Source organism: Podarcis pityusensis, assembly GCF_964106645.2.
Source record: "Podarcis pityusensis genome assembly, chromosome: 3".
NCBI lineage: Eukaryota > Metazoa > Chordata > Lepidosauria > Squamata > Lacertidae > Podarcis > Podarcis pityusensis.
In genome coordinates, this window is record NC_138026.1 from 83,540,934 (window position 1) to 83,558,134 (window position 17,201).

At 44.6% G+C, this 17,201-nt stretch overlaps 2 protein-coding genes across 12 annotated transcripts in view; one reads left to right on the forward strand and one right to left on the reverse strand.

Moving 5' to 3' along the window:
- LOC308472592 (zinc finger protein 318-like) overlaps positions 1–2,166 on the reverse strand; it is a 22,593-nt gene extending 20,427 nt beyond the window's left edge. For 3 of the 4 annotated variants that reach the window (XR_013983595.1, XM_080997590.1, XM_080997589.1), the window contains exon 1: positions 1,805–2,166. Coding sequence is in view for 3 of the 4 variants with exons in the window: in XM_080997590.1 (XP_080853716.1) it covers positions 1,805–2,020 (216 nt within the window). In the remaining variant the exon portion in view is untranslated. Of the gene's footprint in view, positions 1–1,021; positions 1,040–1,804 lie in introns of those variants that run through there. The other variant, XM_080997591.1, reaches the window with a different exon arrangement.
- ABCC10 (ATP binding cassette subfamily C member 10) overlaps positions 1,887–17,201 on the forward strand; it is a 26,036-nt gene continuing 10,721 nt past the window's right edge. The window contains exons 1-12 of one of the 8 annotated variants that reach the window (XM_080997632.1): positions 1,887–2,009; positions 6,681–6,888; positions 7,662–9,042; positions 9,714–9,941; positions 11,178–11,334; positions 12,049–12,188; positions 12,373–12,452; positions 12,969–13,140; positions 14,087–14,185; positions 14,721–14,910; positions 15,800–15,877; positions 16,658–16,849. In XM_080997632.1, the coding sequence (XP_080853758.1) occupies positions 6,716–6,888; positions 7,662–9,042; positions 9,714–9,941; positions 11,178–11,334; positions 12,049–12,188; positions 12,373–12,452; positions 12,969–13,140; positions 14,087–14,185; positions 14,721–14,910; positions 15,800–15,877; positions 16,658–16,849 (2,890 nt within the window). In that variant the 5' untranslated portion in view covers positions 1,887–2,009; positions 6,681–6,715. Of the gene's footprint in view, positions 2,010–2,311; positions 2,381–3,169; positions 3,280–4,230; positions 4,365–4,432; positions 4,575–5,378; positions 5,664–6,680; positions 6,889–7,661; positions 9,043–9,713; positions 9,942–11,177; positions 11,335–12,048; positions 12,189–12,372; positions 12,453–12,968; positions 13,141–14,086; positions 14,186–14,720; positions 14,911–15,799; positions 15,878–16,657; positions 16,850–17,201 lie in introns of those variants that run through there. The other 7 variants (XM_080997626.1, XM_080997627.1, XM_080997629.1 and 4 more) reach the window with 7 other exon arrangements.

Consider the following 17,201-nt stretch of genomic DNA (forward strand, 5'->3'; position numbering starts at 1 on the left):
CCACATAACTGATTTATTTCCCTCAGTAACGGCTAAGTATTTTCTAGTACTGCTTTAAGAGATGGGGTATAAAAAGTTTTTATTGTATAAACTTAATTTGTCTAACAGCAATCCTAAACAGAGTTATCAGAAATCAAATCCCATTGAATATAAAGAGGCTTATTTTTGAGTCAATATGCTTAGGATTGTGTTATATTCTGCTATAGGAACAAGCATAGTAAAATTATAAATCAAAACAAATATACTAAAACTCTTCTAAGGTTACAACTGCAAAGCAGTAGAGCAGAAATTAAAAGATGAATTGTGAGGTAAGCCAAAGGCTAATAGACATAAGTATTTAAGATTACTTGGGTTTCATACCTATAAACAATGAGAACATTAAAAATCAATTATGAAATATTTATACTTCCTAAATAATCTATTTTATTTCAATATCCCCATCTAAGAAACTGTTCCTCAGATGCTTAGCTGAAATGATTTTCAAACTAGCAGAATTTCTGAAAATCAAAAGCCAAAAGATAAGTGAAGTACTTTGGGAACCAAAGCTATTACAATTGCAATCAGTGTCATCATGTGCATATTTACTCAGAATGACTCCACTATGTGTAGTGGGACTTATTTCCTAGTTAGGTAATTTGTGTTGTAGCCTCGTATATGGACAACTGCTTAACTGCTTTTCATTCCTGTATAAATATTGCTCCTTTTATTTTATTTTTGTTTACCTTACCTATTCCCATATACACCTGTGAAAATGGACACAATTATTATTTTCCAAAGGACAGGTTACTTTAGCAATTTGCTGTATGACCTAGCCTGTTTATTAACCCTACTGATTTCTCCCAAAATATATTTCAAGTACCTATACTATGTTTAGTTTCAAACTTAGCATGGTCCTACTTTCCTATTCAATCCACAAAGAACTAAGCTCCCACAACCCACAAGCATTCTCTGCTTTTCTAAGAGAGAATAATGACCAAAGAACCTTAAGATAAATTCCCAAAAACATGTTGGGCAACCCTACCATTAGGAAATGAAGAGTGTGCCTTAGGCAACTGCTTTTAAGGGTAATGGAAGGGCAGCGAATTTGTAGTAGTCTGTTATTGTTATTATCTTCCTACTGCCAGCAAGGGGGGTGGAAGAGGTTTTTCTGGATTTTCTGTCTCATGTTCCAAAATCACTGAACCAGCCTTGGATACCAAAATCACTGAACCAGCCTTATGAACCATAAACGGAGGGCAGGTGTACCACTTGCTCCTCCACCTTAGGCAACCTCTTAGGCCAGCTCTAAACTTACTGAGACGTCTTACTAAATTAAATTACTCCCAAGTAAGTGTGCATAGGATTGCGTCCTCCGTGACTTTTTTGTGGGGGGGGGGGGGAAGCCCGCCAACTTTGGCTGAACAACTATGCCTTTGTGTTAGTCCTCCCCTAACCAAAACTGTGCTTGCAGGTACAACTGTTGGGGGGATGCAAGAGGTTGCTAAGGCCCTGGCCCAGCGATGTGAGAGGTCTTTGTGCACTTCGGGAGCGCGAAAGGAAGATTCGCCTTTCCTGAAACCTGCAGGAAAGGTGACGACAGGAAGAGACCAAAGGGGATATATCCTCCGTTTGTCACCACTTCGGTGTGTGGCTCAGGCGAGAAAGCGAGCGGCCAGACAGGGAGCCGTTGCCATGGCCGTGGGGAGGGGGGGGGATAAAGGGGAGGGCGGACTAATATTCCCAAGGCCCGGTCCTTAGGTCGCTATGCCGGGCAAGCCTGCTCTGAGCCGGCTCGGTTCCGGCTCCCCACGGACGGAGACCGTACCCGACTACTGCGGCGCGGGGACGGCGAGCGGCGAGAAGAGCGGCTGCTGGACGGCGAACGGTATCGGCGGCCTCGCGGGGAAGGCGAGCGCGAGCGTGAGCGGCGCGGGCTCCGGCCCCGCGTCGAACCGGAGGCAGCGGAGCGGGAACTGCGCGAGCCCGAGCTACTGCCCTCTTTGGACCGGCTGGAGGAAGACACGCTACTGGTACGGTACATGGCGCTGCCGGCGGTGGTGGTAGTGGCGGCGGCTCAAGGAGCCCCGGAGGCCGCCCGCCCTCACTCCTCGCCGAAGCCGCTCCTCCTTGCTCCTCCTGCTGACCATCCTCCCTCAGCACGCTCCATGCGTGCATGCGCGCGCGCACCGGACGCAAACGCAAGAGCCCGAGGTTACAAAAAGCTTCCTCGGGCCGCTCCGACAAAATGGCGGATAGGGAAGGCGGGTCACGTGTCGCGTGCGAGGGAAGAGGCGGGGTTGGGGGGGGAGATGCGTCGCGAGACCATCAGCTAGCCCTGCGAATGGCGCACGGACGGAGGAAATGGCGGGGGCGGGCCTTGAGTCACGTGATAGGGAGGAAGGTAAGCGCAACGAGAGGCGGTCCCCAGTGTAAACTGCAGTGTTATTAGGCTGCCCGCCTTATTAGGTCCAATCTCCGCCTCCCATGTCTGCGCTAACGCTCCCCTGCCAACGTTCTCTGAGCTTAATATGTCTGCTGGAAAAAGTTTAATACAGTGGTACCTCGGGTTACATACGCTTCAGGTTACAGACTCCACTAACCCAGAAATAGTGCTTCAGGTTAAGAACTTTGCTTCAGGATAAGAACAGAAATCGTGCTCCGGCGGCGCGGCAGCAGCAGGAGGCCTCATTAGCTAAAGTGGTGCTTCAGGTTAAGAACAGTTTCAGGTTAAGTACGGACCTCCGGAACGAATTAAGTACTTAACCTGAGTTACCACTGTAAACTAAGGAGGTTTACCTGTTAGCAACGTGCGGAGGGGAAGCGTCACCTGTTGAATGCATGCCTGTGACGCGCTTCATTCAGGATATGAATTTAGACACATGGATTCAATTCTAGTGAATGATTTCTGATCAGTTTTTAACTTGTTCATGGTGATGCTGTTTTCATTGCTGATTTTAGCTTTGTGTTTTCTTGAATCGTATGCAAGCTGCTTTGGGGACCATTCACGGGCAGTTAAGGGCATAGATGTTTTTGAGTAAATAAACAAAATACTTCTGAATAAACATTCTTAAGAATGCCATTGGTCACAGAGAAAGTTTGATCATAAAATTTATCCTTATCTTCAGTAATATCACGAAAACAAGATAAGGTAGAACAAAGTCGAATGTGAAGGGAGTTACCATAATTCAAAGGCTGACGGCACTTACATAGGAAGTCATTGGTAAATGGCGAATCTCTAGTGGTGTTTAACCACCTGTTTGGAGGTTACTATATATCATTAAAATGCAGTGAAGATTTTAGGTAAGTGTCAATTACTTTTTGTGTTGAATTTTCAGTTGAGAGGTCTTCTGGCCTTCAGGAACTAGAAGGCAGTGAGGAATGACAGGCAAGTTTCACCAGCCAACTGATTTGTTGTCTATTCTGCTGCATCACCTTTATTCTCTGGGATGGCAGGCAGATAACACCCACCAACTAAGCAAATTTGGCACAGGAGCTGCCAGAGCTGTAGCACTTTGCATGCAATCCTGGGAATCTTGAGGTAGAGCTGGGAAGGTGTTCTGTCTGAAATTCTGGAAAGTCATTGCCTGTCAGTGTTGATAGTAGGTACTAAGTTACTACTACTGGACCAATGCTCTGAGTCGGTATCAGGCAGCTTCCTTTGTCCCTGTCTCTGAACCCTACTTGACATTTTGCCTTTGGGCATTTTTGAAACAGAAGCCAAGCCAGTTATTATAAAAGAGATCCGTATGGATCATCATAGTACTTACAAAGGACCCACTCAAAACCACCATCAAATCATAGACTACCTCACACATATGTTCTGTGATTTCTTGGTGGCTTTGTTGTCAACATATGTAAAAATCATGAGGATTCTTGCCTTGGATCAATATTTTCTTTTGTGGTGCTGCCGAACACTAGAGCGGTGATTTATGTTCTGCTCTATTTCAATAATTTTGTGTACACTCTAACTCTCATGATCCACTGCCCTGGAGGGGTGGGTGGGATGGTTGGTGGACTCCCTCTGCCCAGCCCAGAAGGTTGTAAAATCAAACTATGGGAAAGGATCTCAACATTACATAACCAGCAACGCGATTAGTTCACCCGCTGCCAGCTTCTGCTCGCCCTGCCAACATGCCGGGACACCCTCCCACCTCTAGAGGACGGTAGAGCGAAAGTAAGTTGGTTGCAGCAGGGGAACGAAATGCCCATAGACGAAAAAAGGGATAGAGCAACATACCCTTGGCTTCCTGTTTTTTGGAGGGGGCGGGGCTTTCATTTTACAATGGAAACCGCGTCCTCATTCAGGGAAGCGCAGGTCAAACTGCGCTGGGGTTTGATGGGGGCGATGTAAGTGACCACTCAACTGACATTTGCTTTAACGCGAGGTATGTTTTGAATGGGTTGTCTTTTTTCTGTTCTGCATTCTGTTTTCCATATAGTTGTGTGGAGCATTGCAGCTGACACAGAACACCGGCGCGGGCGAGTTCGCCTGAAATACCTGTAACGTGTATTGTGATGCCGTTGCTCTCCTATCTCTCTACTTTGCGGACGATTGCAACCCTGACGTTGCATTTTGCCAAAAGGCTGAGTAACAGGTGATAAGTTATCAAAGCTGTCTATGAAACATGAGGAACCTCAGCCCCGTGTGCAACGTGGCGATCAAAATACCTCCAGAGTCCGAGGATAACAAACGTTGCATCCAACGTTAGTTACACTCAAACTAGACCCATTGAAATGAGCAGGCGCATTAATTTCAGTGGGTTTCCTCTGAGCAAAACGTATAAAGTTGGATACAGCCTTGGTCTACATAACAGGGGTGCTGTAAGCCACACTCTGCCCGTCTCACCACTTGCAACAAGGAGACAAGATTGCAAAACTGCTATAGATCACTCTCGGCCACTCGACCTTGCACTAGGAGGATTTAACAGCAGGCAACCCGCAGTAAGAGCACAATAAATCCCAGCCTCCCCGCTCCTGCTTAAATTTTAAAACCAACCTAACACAACACGCACACGTGTTGGTGTCGTTACAGATCCCACTTGGGTTATTTCTTGCTTTCGCTTCTACTTTAGTTTGCTCAGTTGGCGAGGGGAGAGACGGGAAAGCACAGCCTTGATACAACCCCGGATTCCCCTACTGTTTCCTATTTAGCAACTGTCACTTTCACGTTTCCTTAGTATGAAAAGGCAAAGCAAAACACAATGGCAAAAATAACCAGGAAGCGCAGCGTTGTATTTATTTATTTATTTGGTCATATGAAAGGAGCCGGCTTTGGAGTTCCGGTTCTGCCGCAGAGTCAAGGTAGTGCCTGGGAAAGAAAGGGCTTCGGTGGGTTGAACTATCCCGTCTCTGGGTGGGTCGACCGAAGCCTCCGTCAGGCTGGGGACCGACTGGAGGAGAGCGCCGGAGAGGAGCCGCTCGGCTTCTCCCACCCATTCGCTCTGCTTCGTAGAGTAGACTTCCGCCTCTCCTACGTGCACCCACAGCTCCCTGGAGGCTCTTTTGCACTGCTCCGTTGCTCCTACGGAGGAAAGGGCATTTGCAACGTGCAACGGAAATTTTATGGTCACGTTTCAGAACAGACGGAAACGATAGACTCCAAGCCTTCATGTCATCATCCATCTGTCCATGCTAAGTCTCTCGTTGTGCGAAGGCGAAGGCCTTCCCCCACACCGGGCTTTACCGTGAGTTTGTGGCCGAGGCTATGATTTCTAGGCATCGTTCACACGAGGTTGCTCTCAATTGGAGGCGCCCTACCTCCTTTTAAGGATTTCCCCCATCCTTTAAAAAATCCGAAAAGGAACTCAGCTGCCCAAGCAATTCTGTTCTTGCCTGGCTGCCCGGCAGACAGTTGCTGTTCGCGTTCTCTTTATTTTAAAGTGGCACCAGAAAGATCTGTGCGATCTGAGGAAAGCCTGAGAGGAGGCGAGGGGTAGGAAATCCGTAGTTTGTGTTTGTTTGCAGAGTGGAAAGGGAAAAGAGACCTTCCTTCTGCTTTCTCACTTCCAGCCATTCATTGAAAACTGGAGAAGGAACCCACATAATAATAATAATGGGGGTGGATGGGCAGCATGGCTTTGACTGATAGAGGATGGAGGTTAGTGCCTGTATGAAGAGGCAGCACTTTGGAAGCCTTCGGTCTTAAAGGAGAAACATCTACTTGGCTGTTTGGTTTGTAAAACAATTGATTGCATTTAGGATCCTGCCCTTGTATGGACCTGCCCTAAAAAGATCTGAAGTGTTGGCAAATCACCACCACCTCTTTTCAGTACTTATTGACAGTTTCAATGAAACCTGCAGTAATGGAGAAGATTCTGTGAAAATGCATTTCTCTCACAGGAATGACTACAGCCACCACTCCTGCATCCTGGGATGGGGGGATTTTTATGCAGGTTAGACCTGGATACCTCTTTACCGTCACCAGTCATGTTGGAAACTTTAGCAGAAGGTCTCCCTCTCAAAAGTGCCAACATACAAGATTTTGTATTTGATGAGATTATGAATTTTATTACTTTTTCTGACAGCTGGAAAAATGGTAGGTGGAATTAATGTGTGTATCTCATTTTGCAGTGCTTGTACAAAGAAAAGAAGGAAATATAGTGGTAAAAGGGTTTTATTCTTCATTGCAAGAATGTTCAGGTTGTGGCATAAGTTACTACTTCTTTATGCTTCATTCATTGTTTTCCTGTCTTTTCCTTTAGGAACTCTTGACCGTTGTACTTGTTGCTGGCAGAGGATGGAGGAGATCCTAGCCAACCTGTGTGGGACCAGTCCCGTAAATCCACTCCCTGTCTGGGTCCACAACAATGTTGGGCACTGTTTTAACCAGCTGATTTTGAACACTATACCTCACATGGTCCTTGCTGTAATAAGTGCCTGCTACATAGGAACACCAAGGTATAGTAACAGGTGTGAGCGACATCTGGCTTATTCACACAAATATGTATATTGTGCGCCTAAGCTCAGTGGATTTTTTTGGGGGGGGGGACTGTTAAAATTAAAGTGATGGGACATTCCTGAGCCATGATATATATAGTGAAATTATCACCCTCCTTGGCACCCTCTTTATGCAGTCTAGAAACTTACTTGGTTTTCTCTGAATTGGAATACAGTACAAAAGAGGGAGGTATGAGGAGGTCCGGGAAACAAGTAAATGTAAAAGTAGTGATGAAAAGAGGGAATTGTTTTTAACTGTTTTTTCTTTTTTCTTTTTGTATTTTGCATTGTGTATTTTTCTTTTTATTCTTGAATTTTTCTTTTTTGTTGATGTGATTCTTTCTTTGTGAAACTATAATAAATATCATAAAAAAAAAAAAGAAACTTACTTGGTTTTCTGACTAACGAGGCAATTAAAGTTACAACCGGAGAATTAGTTCCAATGAAACAAACAAAAGATAGACCACACAGAGCCAGTTTAATTGTTGTCACAGGAATAATTGTAAATGTGAATGTTCAGAGGGTTGAATCTTTTTTTCTTCTAATGAAAAAATAATCGCAAATAGTGTGTCGGACAGCACAGTTATTTTGCCTGAATCAGTGTAGCAATTCTTGTGTACTGAATGATGCTTGAGAGGCCAGGCAACGAGGCGTGCAGACTTCCAAGAATGATGAACAAATAGTGAGAGGGCATTAGAAAAAGGGATAAGATCATTTCATAACACTTGCTCCTCTGTCTTTACTAGGTCTTTAGGTTCTCGGACTGTGTACAGAACTGGGTGGAAATGCAGAATTGCTGCGTCCTTTATCTTTGCTGGTTTGTCCATCCTTGACATAATTCCAGCAGCCATTTGGCGACAGAAATTGGACTCCTTGTACCTGGAAGTATTAGCAAGTGGCACAGGCACATTGGCATGGCTTACTCACAGCCTGACACTACTTGCTCTCTACAAGTCTCCATACAGCTTCAATCGTGGCCCTACCATCCTACTAATCCTTGCCTTATTTCCAATCCCATCACTTATTATAACCTTGGTGTGGCACTGCCAGACTGAGATGGGTGGTCAGCAGCTTCAACCTGACACCATTTTCCGGCTGTCTATCCTCTGCCTGCAGTTAGCTTCTCTGCTTCTCTATGTAGTTGGGTATATCATTCCTACAACCAGCAGGCTAGACTATTGCTCTCTCAATGATTCCTGGCAGCAAGAGCCCCTGGTCACAGACTCAGGGATCCCCGCACCTTCTTGGCAGGGAGTGGCAGAGGATGGAGAGAGCTGGCTCTCGTGTTTCTCCTATGCTTGGATGAACCCTCTGATGAAGCGTGGCTACCTGTGGATGCTGAATCGGCCACAGGATGTCTTTCAGCTCCCTCGACAGCTCCAGGCCAATGCAGTCTGTGAACACTTCTACTCCTGCTGGCGGAAAAAAGCAGCTCTCAGCCAAGAGGATAAAGAGACGGCATCTTCAACGGACAGATCATTTGCCAAAAGTAACTTGAGAATTGATGAATTCTCATCTCCAGCACATCCTTGTGATACCCAAAAGCCTGTACATCTCCTATCAGTGTTGCATGCTGCCTTTGGGCTACGCTATTACTCTCTGGGCCTGCTCAAACTGGCTGGCAGTCTTTTGGCATTCTCTGGGCCCCTGCTTCTGAACCTGCTGGTCAGTTTCATGGAGTCACGCCAAGAACCTCTCAGCAATGGGATAATGTATGCACTGGGACTCTTTGCTGGTACCTTACTGGGTGCCCTATTGAGTAACCAGTTCAGTTACCAGATCAACAAGATGATGCTTATGGTGCGCACTGCAGTTATCTCTGCCATCTACCAGAAAGCCCTCCGGGTGAGTGGCAGCAGCCTGGCTGGCTTCACCACTGGCGAGATTGTCAACTTCATGAGCACCGACACTGACCGCTTGATCAATTTCTGCCTCAGTTTCCACGAGCTGTGGAGTCTTCCCTTCCAATTTGCCATCACCCTCTACCTCCTGTACCAGCAAGTAGGCATAGCTTTCCTGGGAGGCCTAGCTCTGGCTCTGCTTCTTGTGCCCATCAATAAAGTGGTTGCCAATCGCATCATGGAAAACAACAAGGAAATGCTGAAGCACAAAGATGAACGTGTCAAGGTGAGATGGGGATATGTGGTATTTGAAGGCTTGCCATACTGCTTGCCTCTTGATCTTGTGATTTAGGCTTAAAGTTGTTGACTTATTTAGGTATCCATGTTAAAAATGTTGAGTAGCAGAAATAATAACTGGATGTTGCAATGATTTATCAGGAAATAAATAACCAGCAGTGTAGGTGAACCAGCAAACACACACACAAATCCAAGAGACGATATGTCACCAAGTTCCAGAAACTGACCTACCATGAAATGAGAGCCTTGAAGGCCACCTAGTTCTCCTTGATGCAGGAAATCCAGAGCAAGCACAATGGGCAGTGGTACGTCCAGGTCTCAGGCAGAGATCTTACTCAGTTCTGGTGCCGGAGGTCCTTTAACAAGATACAAGGAGTTGAAGCTGTGACCTCTTGCATGTGCTCTAGCCCTCCTCGGGGATGTTTCCCTTTGTATACTGTTTCACTGAAGGAATTGGGTTTCTGGCTACAGTACTTTAAATGGATCATCCCAGTATTTGTGTTGCACTTTGTTTCCCCGATACATCACCAAGCAAGAAGAGAACATGACTTTGATTCTGTGCTGTGTCTCATATAGCTAACTTAGGCCCTAGCTGAAATAGAAAGCATTGTGACAAAGAGATGCCGGTGATTGTTGTGTTGCATCTCCCTTTACCTGCAGCTGATGACGGAGTTCTTGTGTGGCATGCGAGTGATCAAGTTCTACACCTGGGAGCAGCATTTTGCCAGCAGAGTGTATACTTGCAGAGCCAAGGAGTTGAAGAGCCTTCGAGCAATCAAATACCTGGATGCTGTGTGTGTCTACCTCTGGGCAGCATTGCCTGTGGTTGTCTCCATTGTCATCTTCATCACTTATGTTCTACTTGGACACCAGCTCTCTGCTACCAAGGTAAGAGCTGTGCCCATTCCTTGATGATCCCTCTGCCTGGGATATGCAGCTGACTTCTTTTGTTATTCCAGCTTCATTGGCTACCCATTCGTTTCCAGGTTCAATTCAAAGTACTGGTCATTTACCTTTAAAGTGTTACACTGTTTGGGGCCAGGATACTTGAACAACAGTCATCCTATATATGATCTTGTCCACCCAATGACATCAACCGGGGAGGTCCTTTTGTACGTCCTGGCACTGTCAGAGAAGAAGTTGGTTGGGATGCACAAAAGGGCATTTTCCATTGCGATACCCCAGGAGAGTTGTATCATTCCTAACAATTAGCTTGTTGAAGGCAACTTTGTTCCAGCATGCTTTCTGTATTTCCTCTTCCACTGCTATTTGTTTGTTTTAAGTTATTTTGGTTTTATTGTTCATTTTACATTTACTGGGTTTCTTTTTGTTTTTTAGTGATGAATGTTCACTGTCATGGGATAGAAAGGTTGTTTTTTATATAAATAAATGAACAGATGAATAAACTGTCATGGTGTATGCAGAGGCTTCAGAAGGTATCACTGCTCAGGCAAACTTCCAGCAATTTTAAACATTGCTGCTATTGAAGAGCAATAAAAAGGGGGAAATAAAATTGCTTTTAGTGTCAGAAGTAAGGACCTCCTACCTGAGTGATAGCTTTCCCTGGAATGTGAGAAGTAAGTGGCTTCACAAATGAGACAGACTCTATACAGAGCATTGCCTAGACAAAACAAGGTTCGTTGTCTTTCAAGCTTTACTCTTTTATTACAAATATAAAAGCAGAATCGGATAGAAGACAAGAGGAATAAAGAAGCAATTGTCCACTATTATAAAAAATATAATAATCCTCTCCAGTAAAGTCATAATATGAAAGCAGACAATATTAAAGTATTAAATATTAAACCAACAGAGTGATGGTTTCTTCCTTCCCATCTCAGACTCTCCACCCTCCTCTTAGGCTTTTGTAGCCTTGGCTCCTATCACAGTTCAGGAATTAAAGCTTGCTCAGAAAGGTTAAATCTGAGCTGATGTTTCTCAGACATAGACCCCAAGATAATGCTCCCTAATGGAAGTCCACTTAAAACACACCCTTGAACATTTGAGCACACATCACACTGTTCACAACTACTAAAATGGCTTTTCTCTGGCTCTCTTTGGATACTTCAGTTCTTTGCTTAACCCTCTGAGCTTTTCCATCCCATGAAATCTTCTCTCTCCCCATAGGTGTTTACAGCTTTGGCACTTGTTGGGATGCTCATTCTACCTCTCAATAATTTCCCCTGGGTGCTGAATGGGATTTTAGAAGCCAAAGTATCTCTGGATCGAGTCCAGCACTTCCTTGAGCTCACAGACCAGGATCTGGATGCTTACTATAGCAGAGGTATGGTGACTGGAGAAACTGGAGAACAGGTGGTGTTGGGTAAGACCACCAGAGTAGGGAAAGAAGTGCTCTTGAGTCGTTGGGAATAGATGAAAAGAGCAAGGGGGGTGCTTGTTCCTTTGGGTATTCTGCTTGGCTACGGACTCAACCACAACATTTGGTGTTCAAGTGTATCCTGATAGCAGTGCTCCTTTTCCGGATGCCAGTTTCCTCTCATTTGCTAATCCAGAGTTCCCATCTTGTTGCTTCCACCAGGGAGCTCCAGTGGTAACACTCTAGGTTTCTCTCAGTGGCCAAAGTTGTGAAACCCATGGGCAGGTGAAGGAATAAGCAAGTTTTATGGAAAGATGGATACCTTCTTTATTTTGGATCATCTGCATAGCCCTCTTAAGGAGGCAGCTGATGGTCCAAGACAGTTTCCTGCAAAAGCCTGCAAAAGTTCATAGTTCCCAAATGTACCTCTTGAATATGGGGGGAAGTCACCACAGCACTGAGGAACTAGGTCCATTCACACAGCAGGACTCCCCCCCCCCTCCAATCGCATACCTGCTAAACCTGTTCTGGGTTTCTCCCCAACTCTCCAGAGCAGATTTAAGGGCCGCACAAAGGGGGAGGGAGTACCATTGTGTGAGTAGATCTCATTCCACGCATGTAACAACGTTGTTAAATCCTGTCCTATTTACTTATAGATGTGCTGCTGCTTTTCCATTGCAGACGGCCCTTCTGACCCATCTTCTGTCCTGGAAATGCGCCGCACCACCTTTTCATGGTCACCAGCAAGCAAAGAAAATGCTGAATCCCACATGCCCAGAGGAAGTTTGCAGCTCTTTATTCAAGATCTGGTGGTGGCAAAGGTGAGCAACAAGGAGCAACGGTCCAGGGAAATGCCGCTGGGTCAGCCGTGTGATATGGGAGTCTTTGTACTTCCATTCTGCAGAGAGAACAAGAATGTGTTCTGAATGAATGAATGTTTGTGAAGTGCTACAGCAAGGTTGCATAACAAACTCTGAAACAGCTGGTGCCTCTTTCCCTCTGCAGGGCACACTGGTGGGAGTCGTTGGGAAAGTTGGGTGTGGAAAAAGCTCTTTGTTGGCAGCCATCACTGGAGAACTCAGTAGGTAAATAGTCGATACTGCTTTGCTTCTTGTGTCTTAAGAACCCATGATTTCACCTGCAAGACTTAAGGCTTAATTTGAATCTGGTCTCACCAGAGTATAGCCACAAAACCTATTTCACTGCCAGGGCATACAAGGTAATAATAATCTAATTTGCAGTGATTTTCTTTAGTATTGATGTGCTCATTATACTTACATCCTCCTTTTACATATGGGATTATCAGAGGCCTCCCATACAAGTTCCACAATTTCTAAGCTTCAGCAATACTTGCAATATCAGGTACTCCAACACTATTCACTGGGCCCATTCAAAGTGTTTCCCCTCACTATTAGGTAACCACAAGCCTAATCATGACAAGGATTAGAAAACTCCTAAGCACACAGAGGTCCAGCATCAAACTTCATAGAAATTAATGACTGGAAAGGCCTGTTTTCCATACCCACTCTCATGGCAATTTTAAATTCCTCCTCTTTTTTTTCCTTGTCTGTTTCTCCTGCCCATCTCTGGGATGCATACAGTCGAGGTGAGCAAGTTTACGTCTGGGATCTGGAGAAAGGATTTGGCTTGGCCACGCAAGAGCCCTGGATCCAGTTTACCAGCATCCGTGAAAACATCCTCTTTGGGAAGGAATATGATGCCAGGTTTTACCAGGAAGTCATTGAGGCCTGTGCTCTCTCTGATGACTTGAATGTGAGTGCCCTATGAGAAAAAAATAGGTTGGCTCCCTAGGGACCATTGGTGCTCTATGTGCATTCAACAATCTGATGTATAGCCATTGGGAATTCCCAGTGCACAATGTAAGAGCTTTTAATAGGCTGTATATGGAACCGTGTAGTCTCAAATTGAATATATTGAGAAGAAGACCACCTAAAGCTTAGTAATGCGAGTCTTAGTAAAGTGGACTTCCAGAGCTGTTTCCTAGCTTCTTGTTTCAATGGTAAACAGAACCGGGTCAAATTGGCAACATTACCAAGAGCCCTCCTTTTTGAATTTTGTGTTGCATTTTCTTAATACAATTTTTTGTATACAGTTGTCCCCATGTAAAAAAAGTTAGTCATGCTTACTTTCCACTAAAATCGGTGAAGGCCCCATTTAAAACGATTAACCTAGCCCATTGTTTCAAATGACTTAAGTGCAACTGACTTTCCTAGGATTATGGTCAAAGTACTGTTATTAATTATATGTTTCTTTTGGGAGTCATCAATATTGAGGGGTAAGCTTCTGTTTTCGGTGTATTCTTATATTCACTCTGCCTTTGGACTGAAAAGAACTGGAATAGCATTTTTCTACTTCAAGTTTGTCATATTCTCTTGTCAACAATTGCCACTTTGTGCTCACACTAATGATATAACCGAGTCCCAAGCACAATGTGTTAGGAAGGTTCTGCTTTCCTTCCTTTCAATGGATTCAGATCAACATTAACAGAACCAACAGGTGGTCTGATTTTGGCAGTGGCTGCCAACTGCCATTTAATCTCCTTGGTTTCTCTGCAGACATTTTGGCACCTGGTTGCTTGTCCAGAAGGACTTCGCACTAGAGCTGTGAACCAAAGTCAGGGGTCCTGGATGTTGCTATAGCTCAGTGCATCTGTTTAACACTTCTTAAATTACTTATCATCTCTCTGTTTAACTTTTAGATTTTGCCAGCAGGCGATCAGACAGAGGTGGGCGAGAATGGAGTTACACTCAGCGGGGGACAGAAAGCTCGAGTTGCGCTTGCAAGAGCTGTTTACCAGGTATATAAAGGGCTGGGTAAGCAGCCTCAGATGGCACTAACTTGAAATAGAAGTGGTGATGCTTCCATTGACAGGTCCTGCCCTTAAGAAGAACTAGGGTGAAACAAACACCCTAAAGGAGCGTCTCCACCCCCATCGTTCTACCCGGACACTGAGGTCCAGTGCCGAGGGCCTTCTGGCAGTTCCCTCACTGCGAGAAGCCAAGTTACAGGGAACCAGGCAGAGGGCCTTCTCGGAAGTGGCGCTCTCCCCCAGATGTCTAAGAGAACAACTACCAGACTTTTAGAAGACATCTGAAGGCAGCCATGTTTAAGGAAGCTTTTAATGTTTGATGTATTGTGGTATTTTAATATTTTGTTGGAAGCCACCCAGAGTGGCTGGGGAAACCCAGCCAGATGGGCGGGGTATAAATTTATTATTATTATTATTTAACAAACAAATGAAGGTCATTTTCAGATGTTTTTCTTTCTTTTTTTACCATCCTTAGTATTTCAAAGTCAGAAAGCCTTAATATTTATATTGCTGTTTTCCTTAGGATAAAGACTTATACCTTCTCGATGACCCACTGGCAGCTGTTGATGCAGATGTAGCCAAACACCTTATGCAGAAGTGCATTCTGGGAATTCTCAAACGTAAGACCAGGATTCTTTGCACCCACAGAACAGAGTTTTTGGAAAAGGCTGACATCTTATTGCTAATGGACAACGGCAGAATACTCAAGACAGGTATAGCCTGGTGTTTTCTACCACTTTTGTTTCTCTATGCCTAGGTTCTGAGCTGCCCTCCTCAGAGTGGGAATTCAGAGGGTGAGTCACACGGTGTTTTTTAAATCAAGCAGGTAGTGTTTTAGTTGTCCCTGTGCAGTTTGTTTGGGGTTTTTTTTGCACTTTTTAATACATTTTAATTATTGATTCAATTGTTTCATTTCATTTATTGTTGTTTTATGATTTTTTAAAAGTGGTTTTGTTAATTTGGTATCTTGTAAGCTACCCTGAAGGTTTATCGGACCATAAATAGGCTAAATCAGATAATAAAATAGAAACTTCCACAATGTGGGTAAACAATGGAATTTGCAAGGAATATGCTGTGTTACTAAAATATCCAAAATGGGGGAAAGTGCAACAACAATGCAGGTGAGCAGATGAGATTAGGGAGAAGGGAATTGTTAAGGGGTGCAAATGAGGTTTCCAAATAGATTACAGAGCTAGAGTGAGCAGAAATCTTTCTAGGCATGCTGCTCTATGTGTAGAGACAGAGCTTCACTCACAGGATGTTCCTACATGCAGAAAAAGAGGGGAGGCCATTTTTGCCAATTCCTCCTTCAGTGCTCCTAAGGATCTGCTGTGGAGGATTGGTAGACCCTCCAGAATAGAGTGGAAGGTGGTGCTGAGGATTGCAGAAAGAAAGGCCAACTGGTGAAACTCCCCAAAACACACACACCTTTAGCCAACAGGAGACCATGCTGGATTAGAGAATATTCCATGCAGGACCTCTATCTTATGCAAAAAGGCAACTCAGGACCAAAGAGAGGAGCCTCAGGCAGATGATATCGCACTGTAACAGATACAGAGTTAAGTTTCTGCCGAATGCAACCCTATTGGTATTTTTTTCTAGGAACTCCAAATGAGATCCTGCCACTAGTGCAAGCTGCCCCTCAGCTCAGGGAGATGGACAAGACAAAGAAGGATAAAAGTAAGTTCTGGGTGTTTTAAGGAGGATTTTAGTATGCTTCTGCCGGATACATGGTAACTGAGCAATAACATTTATGAATCTTTTTGTTTGTGACCTTTTAGACCTCGCATCAGGACTAGTTGGCCAGGTTGAGGAGTGAACTAGTTTGGAAATCTAAGGCAAAGAAGGAACATTACTTACTCCCCAGTTGAGCATGTAGGCCTCCTTGTTTCATTTTGAGCAAAGAGTTATAAGCTTCTGGTTTTATTTAATGCATGGTTATTCTTCATTATCTTGTGAATTGTCCTGGAATCCTAATCTGATGTAGACCACCTAATCTGGTGGTCTATAAATGAATCAAATCAAGTTAAAATAATTGCCTAAACCTACTACAGTCAGTAAAATAGACACCAGGGGCCAAAGATTCTTAGTATAAAGACTACACACACACATACACTGCATTTTAGCCTTAGCATGAGGTTTCTTCAGAAGCTTTATTTTGTTTGTATGTAAGGGCAGGGGGGAACAGATGCAGTAGGAGATCTCATCCTCTGCTTTAAGCAAATTTGAGAGTGACATATGTCTGCCCTGAAAAGGAAGAGCAATAGCTCCCAGTTATAAACAGCCAGGTCTACAGACCAAAGTAGGATGCAGCTGATGGAAGTGTGGGTTTGCCAGGTATTTTAATTTAACTGAAAATATATCACAAAATGGGAAGTCTTTAAACTCAAGGGTACTTGGTTGCCCATCAAGGAACCCTTTCTGCATGCCATGACCTGTAGTTGTTTTCTGCCTCCTAAGTACCCACTGAATATAGCCAAGAAGAAGAGGTAGAGCCTGAGGAAGACGAGCCAAATGACGCAAATTGTCTCCTCAAGCGAGAGGAAGAGAAGAAAGAAGGGGCTGTGGCTTTCCAGGTCTACCAAGCATATTGGCTGGCTGTGGGCAGCTGCCTGGCATTATCCATCCTTCTCTCACTGCTGCTAATGCAAGGTAAGGATTTCACTTTCTTCCTCCTCTGGTCTTGGTTTCTTGCTGTCTCCCATAAATTCTGTGTCCTCTTGAGACAGCTATCCTCCCTCTCCTGCCCCCCCACCACATTCTGTTCTGTGGAGTTCTCCCAACCAATTTCAGGGAGCACCAAGGGGCGGGCAAGGAGGGGAGAAGCCCCATTGCGCAAGCCAAAGCCCTTGCACAGGGCTTGCTTTGACAGGACCCGTGAGGTGAATCACACCCTAACAGTTTGGACAGTTAAAATGGACAGATAAATTCACCTTGTGGCTACTTTTACAACTCAAAACTCACATGAAAGGCCTCTTAACTAGCTGCTAATTTTTGAATTGGT